The 17835-nt window shown below is 35.1% G+C and overlaps 1 protein-coding gene and 1 long non-coding RNA gene across 4 annotated transcripts in view; one reads left to right on the top strand and one right to left on the bottom strand.

The window, feature by feature from the left end:
• The window catches only part of LOC136026062 (unconventional myosin IC-like), a 137024-nt gene that overhangs the window by 67368 nt on the left and 51821 nt on the right, over positions 1–17835 (bottom strand). For all 3 annotated transcript variants that reach the window (XM_065702248.1, XM_065702249.1, XM_065702250.1), the window contains exons 5-7: positions 16192–16400; positions 11564–11743; positions 6321–6530 (exon numbers count right to left, since the gene is read on the bottom strand). In XM_065702248.1, the coding sequence (XP_065558320.1) occupies positions 6321–6530; positions 11564–11743; positions 16192–16400 (599 nt within the window). The remainder of the gene's footprint in view (positions 1–6320; positions 6531–11563; positions 11744–16191; positions 16401–17835) is intronic.
• LOC136026073 (uncharacterized) overlaps positions 1–17835 on the top strand; it is an 88287-nt gene that overhangs the window by 32318 nt on the left and 38134 nt on the right. The window lies entirely within an intron of this gene.

The following is a 17835-nucleotide window of genomic DNA, read 5'->3' as shown; positions in this document are numbered from 1 at the left end:
TAGCATGAAGAAATCTGAAGCAAAACATGGAGAAATTATATCAAAACAGTATCGCTAATGTGATTTTTCCTTCCAAAACAAAGAGTTCAAGGTAAAGAACTGTGAGTAAAGAGCGAAAAGAGTCTAAAGTAACCGAAAGTTTAAACATAGAATTTTAATACTACTACTAACAACTCACCGCAGCACCAAGCCACCAGAGGCCAACACAGCTACGCACGCTCCTCCTCTATCCCAATCTGTTCAAGGCCTGTCTCTTTACTTCCTACCAGGAAGTTCCCATTCCCTTTAAATGTTTCTTTATAACATCCTCCCGCCTCAACCGCGGACAACTTGCTTTCCGTCTAGCCCTAGACGGTTGGCCGGAAAGGACAACCTGTGGTTGTGCAATTAATATATCAAAAGAATTTTCTTTTCACGATGATACGAAATATGTAAAGAGGTGTATAGAATATACACAAATAGAAATTTTGTTTTTCCTTGTCTTCAATTTCATCTCCAAGTATATTAAGGCTTTCTTAATCGTTACGCAAATGTGAGAGGTGTGGGCAACAATGTGGAGTAAAATATTTTATTCAAGAATCTCAGCTTGAAAATATTTTCTAGAAAAAATTTTTATTGGGAAAGCGACTTTTCAAATTACTACGACAAAAAAAAACACCTTCTCCACATTGGATTCAGAAAAGCATGCCGGTGATAGCATTAATCTTATTGCGAAATGTGTTCCTATTCAACAGCATGATGTACCTCGGATGGATTTTTTCTCGTTATCAAAGCAAACAGTGGCTTAAAATTCCGACTAAATACATTCTTATCTAATTTCTAAATGAGTTTTTATGCAAATTTCAGATATTAATAAAACAAGAATATTACGATATTTAAAGTGACGAGCCTCAGAGCCTCTCAAAAGATAGGCATAAGAAAAACGCAGTGTGTACTCTTTTATGAAGAAAGCAAAAAAAAATTGACTCCTTCCGTCAACAAAATATTTCAAGTCCCTTCAACTCTTCGCCCCCCCCCCAAAAAAAATCCCCCAGACGTCAGACGCAGCGGGGTAGAGTCTACAGAACTACGCCTTAATTCATCACAATAACAGGTGATATCAGTTTGGAGTACATAGTAAAGAACGATGCGACCTCCTTGTATTCTTTGTTTTAAAGTTTTAGGAGTAAAATCTAAAGAAAGTATAATGAGAGATCGTCCCTTGGCTGTAAGCTTCAGCTAACTATCACAATTATTTTCCAAGCTAAAGACTAGTGAATGCCTGGGAGTTACCGACATAACCAAGTTTATAAGTAGTTACATTTGGTTATATCTAAAGATTAAACAAGACTAAAGAATAAATGCATGCCCGTTCTTCCTATCCCCCAATGGAATTACAACAATCCACTTCTTCATCAAGCAATAGAGGATTTAGATATCCTATATACGCACTTATGATAAATCCGTTGAACTGAAAAAAAAAAAAAAAAAAAAAATGACCGTGGACTGTCAGTTTAATTTACATATACTGATATTTTTTCCTTAAAGTTTTGATAATTTTTTATTTATGAAAGCAAGGAGAGTGAAAACATTTGGGGGTTGTCAGCCATACTCATGTTAATCCTTGATCGTTTTAAGTTTGATTAAATAAAAAATAAGTTTTTTTTTAACTGCAAGTAAGGAGCGACATTAAAACTTAAAACGAACAGATTATTCCGTATATGAAAGGGTTGTCCCCTCCGCAACGCCTCGCTCTTTACGCTAAAGTTTTTTTTATTCTTTTAAAAAGTAGATTGGTGACAAAGAGTCAAACTTTAGCGAAAAAAGCGGGACGTTGAGGAGGGGACAGCCCTACGTTGAACAAATGGCTGTCTCAAAATTTCTGTAGAGTCAATAAGTGAGCTGAATGCATGTCTAACAGCATGTCCAGCAAGAACTAAACTTTCACCTCCTAGCTCCAAGTATAGCGAGCCTTCATGCAAAATGTGTTAATTATAATTTTCCTGCATATTATGGTTAAGAATTGTTTTCTTAAGATAGAAAAATATCAAAACAAACACAGAGTAGAAACAATAGAGAAATTCTTTTTAAGACAGTGGAAATCAATTCAGTGGATATTTCTCGTGTCTCGTCTTTCTCGTGTTGTGCCGAAGATGGCCCTTGGACTTACGGCCGAAAAAACCATTGAATTGATTTCCACTGTCTACTTTGTGCTTGTTTGTTATGGAAAGGCAGTGTGGTCTCCGTCGCTATTTTCATATAGGAAAATATATAATTTAGGCTATATATTTGCACTTTAGGGGGGTTGGGGGTAAAGTAAAATGAGACTGTATGCAAGATGTGTTGACTGTGATGATTTTGCACATTATGAAGTAAGAATTTTTTTTATTACGTTTCCTTTTCTCGAGGTAGCTACCTACGCAAATACCTTTAGCGGTAATGAACTGCAAGTAATGAGTGACTTGTGTTAATAGTCACTGAAACTCTGAAAATAAATGATAACAATTAATTAATCAAAAGAATTGACTTTTTATGCCGACTCCAAATAAAAAAAACATCAAGCTTAAAGTTATGTATCAAAAACTACAAGCCCGAAAAACATTCTCGGTTAAATACCCCTAACGTAGATGTTCCAACCTCCCATCTACAAAATGTGGCATTCTGCTTCTTCTTTTTTTCTAGAAGAAAATAGCAAACGCGTTTTACTTTTTTCTTCCCCAGGGGTGTTTATATCAAACCGATGGCCCTAGAAAGTTGAGAAAGGGCTCATTCGAACAGAAATTTAAAGTTCTAGTGTCTTTTTGAAGTGGTCAAAGAGATTTTACCACGTGGAAGTTGCGTTTTCTGCCATTATGTGGCATTAAACTAGCTCAAATGAAATTCTGTAATATTCATCTATCTTTGACGAAGCTCTTAAATGAAAAGCAAAGAGCGACATTAAAACTTAGAAGAGACAAGAGTTATTCCGTATATGAGGGAGGCTGCCTCCTCCCGATCCCCCCTCTCAATACTTTAAAAATAAAAAAATAATTTTTTTAGTGCTTTAAAAATGTTTCTCATTCCAATTTAATGATCGTTGTGTGTGAGCAGTCGTTCTTAAAGAATTAGAACAAAAGTTAAAACTCTAGCATAAAGATCGGAGGGTGAAGGATGGGGCAGCCCCACTCAATAAAGGAATAATTTCTCTTCGTTTTAAGTTTTAATGTCGCTCTTTATTTTCAGTTGAGAACATCTTTTTTTATTATTTATTTTTTGTTCGAATCCAGATTGGTATGGAGCTGCATAGCAAATTGCTTGCAGCTCATCTAAAACAAGAAGGTAGAAAAGTTAACAATGAGAGTTTACAACGCTGGGGAAGAAAAAAGGAATATTCGGCGTCAGCTTTTCCGTTCATAGAAATCGACACTAGTTTTTCAATAAAGAATGTTGAAGGTAGAGGGAACTACGGGAATATCATCTGCGTCAGAACTGTGAGGTGCTGGATCAAAAAAGGACTGCCATTATTTAGATAATTGGCTTCCACGCAATCAATGCCAGCGGAAGATTGCCATTTTAACGTTTGGATGGTTTTTTTTTATTGCTCAAACTAACAGGGCGTAATGGGATTTCGGTCAGGAAGCTAAGAAGGTATCCAACTCCCTGTCATACAGATCTTTAAGACGGAGATCGTCAAGGTCTTGAAGACGGAGACAAAAACTGAGATTCAAAAGGAAAGTAGCACTCCTTGTCAAAAATATTAGAAGTATAGAGTAAGAAGACATTATTAGGAAGTGTTTGAAGAACAAGGTATGGTCTTTCTTAACCCTTGGAGAATCAAGATGGACAAGTATCTTCCAACAGAGGACAAAAGCTATGTGAATTTTATTTTCGTTCTGATGTGCAAATCATTCACGATATAGGAGAAAAGAAGGTTTTTCCCATTCTATGTCTATCGTCTAACAATCCCCGATAGTCTCCGGGGATTGTAGTCCAAGGTCCTTTGTAGTCCAAGGCCTATGACAGAAAGGTACCTTGGTACCTAGGTACCTAGTCCAAGGTCCTTTTGGATAGCCTCCAAAAACGACATACAAATTAGTGATTGCCTTTTTTAAAGATGTTCCTCAAGCATCTAAGCAGCAGCGTTAAATGGCCGAATCAAACACTTCTAACAGAGAAAATAAAATTTTCATGATTTTCTCTAAGTTATGGATATAATCAGCAGTGTTTTTGAGAGCATCTGGAAATGAAAAAGCAAACATTTCTAACCGATGCTCGACAATTGCTGCCTTTATTTTTTTTTGTCAAACTATGAAATGGTTTACATTTCCAAAAAAGATTGTTTCTCTTATAAATCAGCATTAAAGTTCCAAATACCTAACCTGATAAAAATACTGGCTAAGACATATTTTATAAAAAGAAGGGTATACAAATACAATTTAGTGGAGGATGCCATTCTGATTATTTATCGATTACCTACCAAATATTTGTTCTCTAATATCGTCCCCATCAATCAAATAAAGTCCATTCCTATCTTTCATATCAAGTAATCCTAAGTTAAGCTGTAAACTTTAATTGGCTGGAGCTTCAGCCACTGAGATGCTTTCCAGGTTTAGAAGTTGTGACGTTATCAATTATCAAACAGTTTGTGGTAACGAACTGTAAATAAGGAGCGATGCTGCTCACTAGTAACTGAAACTCTAAAAAACGATCTACAAATACATCAAAAGAATAGGCTTACACCCGCCAAAATCTATGAACCTAAGAAAATTTGCCTGATTTTCGAAAAATGGGGGAAACACCCCCAAAAAGTCAAGGAGCCCCAATGAAAATTACACCATCAGAAAACCATACTATAGAGGTATCAAGCTTCCATCTGCAAAAATGTGGAATTTTGCATTTTTTGCCAAAAGAAAGATCACGGATGAGCGTTTTTTGTTAGTTTTCCCAGCGGTGATTGTTTCGAACCAATAGTCTTTGAGTATTGAGAGAAGGTTCATTAAAGCAGAAATTAAAAGTGCTAGTGCCCTTTTTAAGTGACCAAAAGATTAGAGGGCAACTTTCCTCGCCTTTTTCCCCAAAATCGTCTAATCAAAATTTCGAGATAGCCATTTTATCCATATAGATGAAAGGTTCCATACTTATGCCTTCGGGGATAACATGAACCCCACAGCCCCAGAGGGAAGGTCTGGAAGACATGAACTTTGCCCAATGTTTACGGACAGTATTTATTATTGGGAAGTACAGAGTCGGTTTACGAAGGGAGAATTTGCCAAAAATCCTATGGGAGATTCTTTTATATATCTTACTTTCTCTTTGCCGATTCAATTTTACACGTGGGGAAGTTAAGGGAAATTATTCGGGGGGGGGGGAATTTCCCAAGGTTAGAATTTTGAAGAGGATCTTTCTGTAGGAAGGTGGAGAGAAGAGATTTTCCACGGGTTTTCCTTGTGTTTTCCAAAACATGAGAATTGGCAGAGCGACCAATATTCAGTTACCCATCTTTACCATATATTCTTCCAGCTGTCGGACATTATCCATTCGAATTATGTCATCTCGTTTAACATCTAGAAAATACCTCCAACCGGTATTTAATCCCAGCGGGATACTTACCTCTTAGATAACTTCTTGTTTCCACGACAATCTCATATTTTTGGCAAACAACCAAACTTTTACAAACTTCTTATGACAAAATTGTATATCCCTTCCAAAAGATTCTCCCCCTCCCAGATTTTAAAATGGATTTTTTGGTATTTTTACTGAAAAATGACTTTTTTAATGGTCGAAAGAATAAAAAAGAAAAAAAAAACAGTCCTAAATATTCAAAATGTATTTTTGCATCTTCTCTATGTTTGCGCACATTGACACCACTAAACAACATTTACGATATTCATTAGATCAAATACAATAAAACAAATTGAGAAAAGATGAGGCACATAATTGAAAGACAAAGAAAAATTAAAAGTTCCGAGGGGAGATCAGAGCTGCAGGGGCTGGAAAAGACCAACACTGACCAAATCGCCCTTGATGGTCGAATATGAAACCAAAGATTACAAAAACAAGTTTTAAGTGAGTTATATGTTTATTGCTATAAAAAAATTAATGTATTTTACAATAGCTTTCAAAGGACATGCAAGTGGTAAGCAATGAATAGTAAGCAATGTAAAGCAAAAAGTACTGTCTAACAGAGATGGTGAAATAGGTAATAAGTTACCTCAATTCTCATTTTAGTAAGTTTTATCTTTAGGCATACAGAAGCTTAAGAATCATTTAAGTCCTTTGACACTAGAAAATCTATAACATATTAGAGGTAGAACTAAATTTGTCCTTTGAGTGACTCGAATAGAAAAGAAAAATTATCTTACCTTTGCCATAGTGTTTACTTCATTTTTAGAATCTAAAGTTGCACGTCCGTTGTTATCCCCAAAATTGACGTTTCCTAAGTGAAGAATAGTTGCAATGATTCTAAATATAGCACCAATTTCTGCTTCTTCAAGATCCATAACCTTCATAGCTGCATTGACCAATTTAAAATCGGCAGCATCATCAATTTGTCTAACTTTCGAACTTTCGCCCTAAAAATCGAAACTTGAATTAGAAAAATTAGATCACATCAGATTTGAAAATACAGGTTAAGTTAATATTTTGAAGACGATTTTCAAAAAGGAGCAGATTCTTGCTTGTATCATAAATCGTATGTCAAAGTCGTGTGTGTCTTGTATTTTAAACTAAAAACCAGTATGCACAAAGTAGACCAAGGCTAGCTTAGGACAATTTTGGCACATTAAGTGGGCTAGCTGACTTTAAGCTAGTATGCCCCCTGAGGATATAATTATGACCTATTTACGCCAAATCCTCCCACCTCACCCCTAATTGCATTTTTGTTTTTTATTTAAAATACCCGGAAAGAAAAGGATGCATCAGTTTTGGGTCGAACAACGTTGCTGAATTGTAGATAGCGATGGTAAATTTTCTTTTAGACGCTAGCTGATCCACTGAATGAAAAATTTAGTACTTAGGTGTAATATAATACATACTCGAGAACTTGTACAGCGAACATGAGACATTACCCGGCTTTAACGGAAATTTGTACCAGACGATCAGCTTCAGCTCGGTGGGAAACTACATTGTAGCTATATTTTAATTAAATATTTAGTTGGTATTTCGGTTAGGCTAGGTTATGCATTTAATGTAATGCGCTCTGGGGGGCACCCTTTCCATAATTCTTTGTTGTAATTTCTATAATTTTGTTACTAAACTATTATATTTTCATCATATTTTGCTTTATTTCATTAGCATTTACCAAACTTCACTTTTCGAGAGTGGATTATGCAACACATAAGTACCAAAAATTCAAACAAGCATGATACAGAATACAGAGCTTATTTAGTAGAGTACGTTCGGGCCAGTAGTAGAGTGTCTTCCACCAAAATCTTGAAATATTTCGACTGTAAATTTTTTTTTCTATAAATTTTTTATACAGTGGATCAGCTAGCGTCAAAAAGAAAATTTACCATACTCTTATTTTGAATAAGAATTTGGGCTCCCTTTCCAGCACTAAATCTCGAGTTTTATTCGATTTATGGTTTTGAAGCATGCCATCAACCAATTAATAGAGCCACGAAAATGCGCTGCGCCTCAACTTATGCTTAACCCTGGCTTCATACACCTGTAAACATTTGTAAAATGAGTATTTTTGCATTTCCACACCATTTTCGAAAGAACATTTCACCTTTTTGTGCCTTTTTTCGCGAGTTCATGCGCTATGACATTTCCCTGGTTGGTTGAAAATTAGAGAGCCTATAAAAAAAACGTTGATTTTAAAATTTCGCAAGAATTTCAAAAATAAAACAGGGTAGAACACCCTTTTTTTTTGTTTTTAGTTTTTTTTTTTGTTTTTTTTTAATGGCAGCTTTTCAACGGCTCGGTTAAAATATTTATAGACAGATGTTGAACCATGGCGTATGTACCTGCAGGAAAAAAAAACATATGAAGTGCATCAGAAAAAGACAAAACAATTGTCTTTTCGCGCAAAAACACAACAGTATAACCATGCAAGTAGGTGGTTTTTTCCTTCAGGGGAAGGGGGTCCCAATAACTAAAAGATGAATTTTACTTTTTAGTTTGAATAAAGAGTGCCTAAAAATTCAAGAAAATTTAGACTTCAATGGGGGAAGGGCTGTGAGACCCCCTCCTTACGTGCATATCAAGAGTGACTCTCTGTAAAATTGGTATGAATAGTTTTGCATTTTTGCCTGGTGCTGTTTTATGTCAATTTATTTATTAACAGGTTTTAGCTTAAACGCACAATAGAATTTATGAATTCTATAGTTCTAACTGCGTTCCTTTTTCTGGCCTTTTTCTGGAATTTAAAATTTTCAATTAAATTTTCAAATTCAAAAATGAAAGATACTGCAAATTTCCAAAAAAAAAGTTTGTTTAGTCCGATCAAATATATTTAATCCAAAGGTAAAAGTAAAATATTTGTTATCATCATAATATACATGCACTATTGTCTGCTAATAAATTGGTTCAACATGACCAGTTTTTGGCCTTACACTTGATTTATTAGTTTTGTTTCTAATGCCATGTCCCCTGAAGCACTAGAGCTCCAGCAGAGAATTTGCCAGAATGAGAAGAAAATTGTATTATGACTGAAAAAAGAAAAGAGAAATTAAGCAGCAGAAAGAGAGAGTGGGGAGGGATAATTAGTGGTTTTAAGGGGGAGGGGCACTTGCCCTGGTCGCAGAAATTTTAGGAGAGCAAATTTTCAAAGTAAATAATCACACGGGTATAATCATTTTGTAACTTTTGACATTGCATTTTTACTAAAATAAAGTAGAGGGCGCAGTTGGCTGCCGGCCTAAGTATAAGCAAATACGTAATTCAGATCGACTACGGGGGAGGAGCGACTAAATTATTAAGTGTTAATCAGCACAGGATACAAAGAATTGCAAGCAATCAATTTGGCCGAGATAATTACCGATTTTGCAGAGGCTAAAGTAAGAAAAGCCAGATCTAAATAAATGGAGAATTTTTTTAATAAGTGAAAATTCCGTTAAAAATTTGGCCTGGAAAGACAGGGTATGGAGAAAGTTTCAAATAAAATTGTCGTTCACGGTTTCAAAGTTAGATGAATCCTTTACACCAGTAAAAGTAACACATAACACCAGTACCTACACAGTACTAACCACATAACATAACACCATGCATAACATAACACCAACCAAATAACACCAGTACATTACACCTGTACCAGTACCACATAAATTTTTTTTAGGAAAATATGAGGAAACAAGGGTAATTTCAGGAGGCATTAGATTGACGTTTAGATTGAGGCTGCTATAAAGGGTTGTTTTAGAGTTTATCCAGCCCCTCAAAACTGCAAGGAAAAATAAATTTTGATTCTATAATGAGTATACGTTACTCTTTTTTATCATTCAGTCGTCCAGACCTCACGCTCTTCAAATTAAAGTCCTAGGCAAATCTCTGCCAAACGAGCTACCTAACTCTAACAAAATAAGACGTATTCTATAGTTGTTAAGGTAAATTGTTATATTAAAACATTTTTTACCAAAAATTTGTCTTGACAGGAGTTTAAAACATAGACCTTTTTTCGTTTTGTTTTTGTTACAACACGGCGACAGTAGAAAGAAACCTCTGGTTTTGTAACTTAGTCAGCTTTCTGATAGAAAAGGAGAATTTGCAAAACAAAAATGACCAAGCCGCGTCGGTATGGGAATACCGGCTAACATTTCGGATTAAAACCAAAATTCTTTAGAATATTGCTTGAAAATGTGTAGAAAAAAAGATTCTTTTCAAGACCTGTCTTAAAAGAATAGCAAGTCTTAGTATTAAAATAAAAATGTAAATCCAAATTCTAAATAAATTTTAAATAGGCTTCTAGGTAGAAAATTTGAAATTCTAAATAAATTTTGAGTTTTAAATGAAATTCTGAAATCTAAAAACATCCTATTTGAAGAAAAATGATCTAAAAAAGAATACCAACAGTATATTATTATACATTCATTAGTATATCCTTCCAGGGCGAAGCTTTAAATTATTTCAAATGAAATTTCGCCAGCCGCTACATGAATTTTCAATTCTGGTCTATTCACATGAGGACATTTTTTCGTTTTGAAATAAAAATAATCCGGCTTTTGAGGCGAAATTCAATCCTTTAGTGAAACAATGGCATGTCCTGTTGATTGGTTGTTTCGAAAATGTATTCTAAATTTCCTTTTTCTTTTATAATTAATGTAAAAATTTCATTCGCCAAAAACATGATATATCTAACAATACCTCACAGGATAGAAAGATTATAATATAAAGAAACAAATATCTGAACCCCCCTCCCTCCGATTTTATATACTTTTGGTATTAAACTTCTAATTTTTTTAGAGACTTCTGAAATCATTCTACAAAGATGAATAAAATTATCTTGCCCCAACACCCATCCCTCTCTCCATATTCCAAGCTCCCTTATTTTCCTATTTTATCTAGTTCTTCTATCTCATTCACTGTAATTCAGATTTGGGTAATTAGCTTCTTATCTTTTATCCTAATTAATCTTAAGCGTCATAAAAATCAGTTTTTACATATTATCTCATTTGGCATTGTAAGATATATTTATGTATGACTTCAGCTTTATGATAGCGGTCACCAGACTTCGTAACATTTAATTTTTTCCGCTTTAATTAATGTTTTATGTATCTATTGGTAGGATAAAAAAAATAGCAATAGCATACGTTTAACTTTTGAATGCTGGCGTACCTGCTAGGAAAATCTAGGCCAATATTCAGTAGTGAAAAACCAAGTTATTCGTATAGTATACCAAGCATGTAAAATACAATGGTAATAAATATATTGCTTCGTCAAGATCCTTTGTATCAAATATGTTTGATCCGGTTGAACAAACCTATACCTATGCCTATCTTTCATTTGAAAATCTGTAAGTCATCAAAGAAATTGAAAATTCAAGGAAATGGCAAGGAAAACGACCTGGCTGTGCGAATGAGGGCATATCCAAGGTGTTCGTATGGGGGTGCTTTTTTGGGAGGGAGATACAAAAAGAACTTTTCGAAATAAATCGAAAATCTCTTCAAATGCATTTTTGTACTGTTTTACGAGTTGGACATAAATCCGAGGAGGAGAGGTTGAAACCCCAAAACCCCCTCCCTGGATACAGTCTTGTGTGCGAACCCAACTTAGTTCCTTGAAGTGATCATATGGCATAGATTGGAGGAATTGGATTTACAAAATTAATTGGAATTGATTACAATCCGCTAAACCTATTAATTGATATTGAATATGTTAATATAGAATTGAAATAGAGTGTCAAGACAGAGTAGAAGTTAAAATTAACATCCTTCTAAACTTCTCGTTGACAACGGCATTTTTTTTCTATAGGAACAGGGTAGATAAAAATTGAATCCCAGAGCACATCTGTTTTCTGATTGCAGAAAGTCACCTATTTTAATCAATATTGTAATCTAATGTCAAGAGAGGGTGGAATATAGTAAATCTATGGTGGTATAATTTTAGATATTCGTTTTTCATAACAATACTTCCCGCATAAGTGACAGATTAGTTTCACTAATTAAGTTACCTGTTTTGTATAAAAATAATTTGACGGATCTCTAGTCAGCTGTAAATTCGCCAGTAATGCATCATCCGCACCTGCCAACAGCTGGTAAAAGATGTGAAAGTTGCGCTCGCCTTTTGCTTGGTATACAACCCGTGATTTTTCCAGAAGGTAGTTTAATATATGTCCACCAACGGGCTCTCCCTAAAGTGAAAAAGCCAATATAATTCTGGGGGCCACACTATAGTCACACATGTCAATAAAGTCAATCAGAAGTCCGCTGTCAATGCTTTGTCCTGATCGTCATTGCCTAGTTGAACAGTGTTCAACTAGATTGTTCATTATAAAACTTAAAAACATTGCCTAAGGACCTAGAACACAAAAGCTGTTTGAAAAAAAAAACACTGATTGGTGATGCCCAAAATAGGCCCAAATTTGTTTTACCAAGCCAGATAGCAATATATTGGGCATGTTTACTGAGGCATACAAACCTAAGACGAAAAATAGGCATTTTGATAAATAAAAGTAGTTTGGGTCAACTGATGAAACATCAAAGTGGGCCAAACATTTTTCTTCTCCTGTCGGCATAGCGAGTAGACTGTAAAAAGGGGCCTTAACAAGAACAATACACAAAAAAAGAAACAAATGGATCAAGACCGTATCCAGAGGTCTCAGGGGCTTTAGCCCCTCAAACTGTTTGTCTGACTCGTAAAACGTAATAAAATGCATATAAACAAATCTTTGAACCATTTTTAAAAGTTTTTTTGGTAAAATTCTAGTTAATTGACTTCTTGCTATCTCAGAAAGGGTTTAGGTTAGGAAACTTAAACTTTCAGGGATGAAGCTACAGACTAAAGTATGTCCCGGGAAGGTATTTTGAAGTAGCTACCTCCACTCCTTCTCCCTATAGAGGTCCCTGACCTTTGATGACCTTTAAAAATATGTGTGTTATAAAAGTGAAACCTTGCAAAATAGATCTTCTGCTTAATTAAAGTACAACAAAATTGTTTTCAGCTTCATAACTTTGCTTAATTCCATTTTATAAGGTTTTAAATATATGCAAATATATTTCCTAAATTTTGAAAAAAACATTGATATGGCTCAAAATTCTACTCAAATAACAGGAATTGCATTTTCAGAATCAAAGACAGAGAAAAAGCAACTAGTAACTGAAAATTAAGGTAAAATGTTGTTTTGTCGAAATTTCAATAGGTCTACCTGTCATGTAGGCAAATTTCAGGGCCCTCTAGAGGGAGAAGGAGTGGAGGTGGGTACTTTAAAATACCTTCCCGGGACATACTTTAGCCTGTAGACCCATCCCTGAAATTTTCATTTTCCTAACCTAAACTGTTTCCAAGATAGCAAGAAGTCAATTAACTAGAATTTTACCGTTTTTTACCCCCCCCCCCCAAAAAAAAAAAAAATCCTGGATACGGCCTTGATCTGGTTGTATCAATTCTCAGTGAAAAATAAATTCAAGTTTTACGCTGATCTGCTTTAAAACCGCAGGCATGTAGACAACCTAATTCCCCCCCCTCGTATTCTTCAGTTTAAATAAAAGAGCACAAATCTACTCATTGTGCCTGTTTTTGCAAAGGTTTTTGTTTTGTTTTTAGACAAATCTAAAGTAAGAGCAAACAATGTACAGTTAATATATGTTCTGAAGTTTTTGTAAATAACAGCATGATGCTGTTGAATAAGGCTAATGTTCTTTTTTATGGCACTTGGTATTAACCAAGTGACATATAGCGATCGCAAATTCTGTCGGTCTGTCTGTCCCGGTTTTGCTACTTTAGGCACTTCCAGGTAAGCAAGGACGATGAAATTTGGCAGGCGTATCAGGAACCAGACCAGACTAAATTAGAATTGAGGGAAGTGGGGGGACGGTTAAATCGGAAAAATTAGAAAAAGGGAGATATTTTTAACTTACGACGGGTGATCGGATCTTAATGAAATTTGATGTTGGGAAGTATATCGTGTCTCAGAGCTCTTATTTTAAATCCCGATCGGATCAGATGACATTGGGGGGAGTTGGGGTGGGGAAACCTCAAATCTTGGGAAACGCTTAGAGTGGAGGGATCGGGATGAAACTTGGTGGGGAAAATATGCACAAGTCCTAGATACGTGATTGAAATAACCGGAACGGATCCGCTCTCTTTGGGGGAGTTGGGGGGAGGGTTAATTCTGAAAAAAATAAAAAAATGAGGTATTTGTAACTTATGAAGGAGTGATCGGATCTTATTGAAATTTAATGTTTCGAAGGACATCGTGTCTCAGAGCTCTTATTTTAAATCACGACTGTATCCGGTGACATTAGGGGGAGTTGGGGGGAGCCTAAAATCTTGGAAAGCGCTTAGAGCCGAGGGATCGGGTGAATCTTGGTGGGAAAACTAATCACAAGTCCTAGATACGTAATTGACATAACCAGAACAGATCCGCTCTCTTTGGGGGAGTTAGGGGGTGGGATTCAGTGCTTTGGCGAGTTTGGTGCTTCTGGACGTGCTAGGACGATGAAAATTGGTATGTGTGTCAGGGAGCTGCACAAATTGACTTGATAAAGTCATTTTCCCCGATTCGACCATCTGGGGGGCTCAAGGGGGAGGAAAAATTAGAAAAATTGAGGTATTTTTAAATTCCAAGTGGGTGATCGGATATTCATGGATTTTGAAATTTAGAAGGACCTTGTGACTCAGAGCTCTTAGTTTTAATCCCGACCGGCATTAAGCCTCTGATTTTCCTTTTAAATCAATCTATCGATTCTTAAAATTTTGCTACAGCTCATGCCACATGAGCTCTTGGCTCTTCCGACCTCGTCACAAGTGCCATACCAGCTCTTAGCTCTTGTTTTTGCTTGTAGACGAATAAGGGTTAACTCACCCATTATTTCCCCTCACTATTTGCTGCGGCGCAAATTCGCGGAAATGTGGAGTGAGAAGGGGGGCAAGGTTTGTTTTTTTATGCATATATTTTAAATTAAGAAATAATAAGATGTGTTTTGTAAAATCTAAGATGGGATACAGTTTTGCATTCTTTTTTCAATGTATTTCAACGGAAGTATAAGATATTTTTCGAAATTTAAGGGGGGATCTAAAGCGGCACTTGGAGGGAGATGGGTTAAAGTAGGTTTAGCCAGCCGAAGAAAAATGCCCCTTCATATCTCCAATATGAAGTCCTGGAAATTTTATCTACTGAAGAATATAAAACCTTAGGTGTATATCCTTAAGATCTCCAACTTGCAAAACCGCCAGACAATACCATTTCCCCTATATATACGGAGAGATTGTGTTCATATGCACATATATAATACACATAAGTATTAATCGACGACTGAAATTCGGAGAAATTACATGAGAACTAACATGTTTATAATTACTGAATCTTGATGGCTAAATTTTAAAAGAATAAATGAATTAAAATTGAAATGAATTAATTTTGAAAGAATTAAAGCTTAATCCTTTGAATCATAAATTGTATTTTTATTATATTGTATATTTATAATATTTTTAATACAATTTAGTAAAATGTTTATATTTATAATTTGTATTTATACTTCTTTATTTACACACTACGAAGTAGTGTAGGCAATCCTGCTTAAGTGTTGTATCATCAAATAGCAAGGCCGTATCCAGGGGGAAGGGTTAGGGAATTTGACCCCCCTCCGAATTTTTTCCCGACTCGTAAAAACGTAGCAAAATTAATATAGACAGTTTTTAGTGCGTTTTTTTCTGTGTGTAACCCCCCCCCCCTTCCGAAAAAAATCATATGGTAACACCCCCTTCGAAAAAAAATCCTGGATACGGCCTTGCTTTTTGGAGTAGTTTATCCCACCAATACTGCCCGTGATAGTTGGCTAAAAACACATAAGACACACTTAATCTGATTTATTCTTCTTTAAACCCATTTTCTAATATCTACCCTTTCATATTTTGCTGATTCGAATTTGTATTACTTCGTTCTTCTTCTTTTTCGCTTTTCAACCGTTTATCTATTCCAAGAATTAGGCCATTTTGCGTGAAAAAATGATTTACTCATAATTAATTAAGCATGCAATGAACAAATGATACTAATACCCCAAAATGTTCTCAAGCCTGCAAAGGAGGGGGTAGAGACACGATTCAATTAAGCAATAAATCAAAAGAGAAAAGTTAAAACATCACAAACCAAAAAGAAAAAAATGGAACCGAACAGAAGAAAAAAATTAGATTCATTAAGTAAACTAAATGCCGTCATGGATATTATTTAATCCAATACCAATATTCTGATTTGCCAAAACCGATATTTCTTGCTGATAAAATTACCGAAGGACAAGTATCTATCTATTTAAGTTTCTGCTAAAAGGTATTTTTTTAACATAAATTGTCTTTCACAGGTCTAGCACCGTTGCCTTGCTAACATCAAACGGTAAATTATTATAGTTTTTAATGTTTAACTATTAATTACTCCATAATAATTTGGACTAAAAGTGAGTCATTCGCAGTGAGATGTTACTAATACTTCGCTAATTTAAGCCAATCAGGATATTTCATAGAATTTTTCAATCAATCGGAAAATTCGATGAAATATCTGATTGGCTCAAATTAGCGCTTGGTAAAGCTCACCATCATTACAATCTGATGTTTCAGCTGTATATGTGAATATTTTATGGTACTTACAATAGAACTAAATTCAGTGTCCATATATTTCCCAAATCTTGATGAATTATTGTTCCTATTGGTCTTTGCATTACCAAATGCTTCTAAGACGGGATTGCTCTGTAACAATTTCTCCTTTACCGACCCCACAATTTTTTGGTTGTGACTAATGGCAGCAATAAATTGCAAAATCTTTTTACTTGCTTCAGTTTTTCCTGATCCCGATTCACCTAAAAAGAAACGATAATGAAGTTGCTTCAGTTTCTTCTGATCCCAATTCACCTAAAAATGAAACGATAATGAAGTTGCTTCAGTTTTTCCTGATCCCGATTCACCTAAAAACGAAACGATAATGAATTTGCATCAGTTTTTCCTGATCCCGATTCACCTAAAAATGAAACGATAATGAAGTTGGCGGCTATGGTTTTCAAGATTCAAAGACACACTAACGTAAATTTGTCTAAAAGGTTTGAAGGCTTTCAAAGTACCGATGCTTTGTCATTCTAATTGGTTGATATTCCTCTAAATACCTTTGAATAGTCCTAAATATACAGAAGTTACAATTTCAGACAGCCACAGGACTGCCACTCTTTGGGATTTCAGTCGCGAACTTGGACTTTTGGGAGAAGTATATACATTGATCCTTATCCTCAGAGACATGTTAAGTACATCTATTACCATTTAATTTTTTTGTCAGAACATGAATCAAATTTTAGTACCAAAAACAAAACAAGAATTCAGGAAGTGGGAATTTGCTGTATATAATTTTGCTGTTATTCAAAGCCTGTTAGAAAAGTTTGGAGGCAGGCCGAAATCCTAAACTTGCAAATTTTATATGTACTTTCCAAAGCAATTCTTCAAAAGTTTTAGACGATCTAAAGGAGTACGGTATACCCTAATTTAATCAAATTCACAGGTGTGATTGACCAGGTAGTCACAAAATACCCAACAAATCAAAATCAAGACGGTGATATTTCTTTTTTTTTTGATTTTTCACATGCGAATCTTGGTACATTGTCAAATTCTCACGGGAACCCCTGATAAGTCAGTCAATATATTTTAACAATCGTAGATTGAACCTTTATATTGTAACAGCTTGTGAGCCTCTTAAACCGACCCTCAATCTGAAAACCATTAAACATATTTTATTCTGTATACAGATGCGCTGTAAGGAGGGGGAGGGGCTCTTGCCCCGGGCTCAGAGATATTAGGGATAAATAAATAATCTAATGGTTGTAGTAACTTGTAAATTTTTTTAATTTTGTTTTTATAAAATAAAGTTAATTAAAAGATCCAGTTAATTAAATAAAATAATTAATGAATTATTAGTTAATTAATAATAATTAAATAAACTAAATCATAAACTAAAAAATAAATTATCTATTAATTAATAATTGAAAATAATTTCGTTAACAAATGAAAATTTTGTGGGAGACATGAGGGGGCTAATCAAGACTTTGTCCAAGGCACAAGAGAGGCCATAGCCACCACGTCTGTATACAGAGCGAAGGTGGAAAATGGTGTAATTGATAATGAAGCTGGCCCAACCCTTGCTACATCGGCATCTTATCATCTCCCCTCGGCCCTGGGAACTCAATACTAAGATTTCCCACTCTAAATTGACTATGAATGGCACAAGAGCCAGACGCCCAAGTACGCTAGTCT

Source organism: Artemia franciscana, chromosome 4 (genome assembly GCF_032884065.1).
Source record: "Artemia franciscana chromosome 4, ASM3288406v1, whole genome shotgun sequence".
NCBI classification, from domain to species: Eukaryota; Metazoa; Arthropoda; class Branchiopoda; order Anostraca; family Artemiidae; genus Artemia; species Artemia franciscana.
The sequence above is the reverse complement of the archived record's forward strand: the minus strand, read 5'-3'. Positions and strand labels throughout refer to the sequence as shown.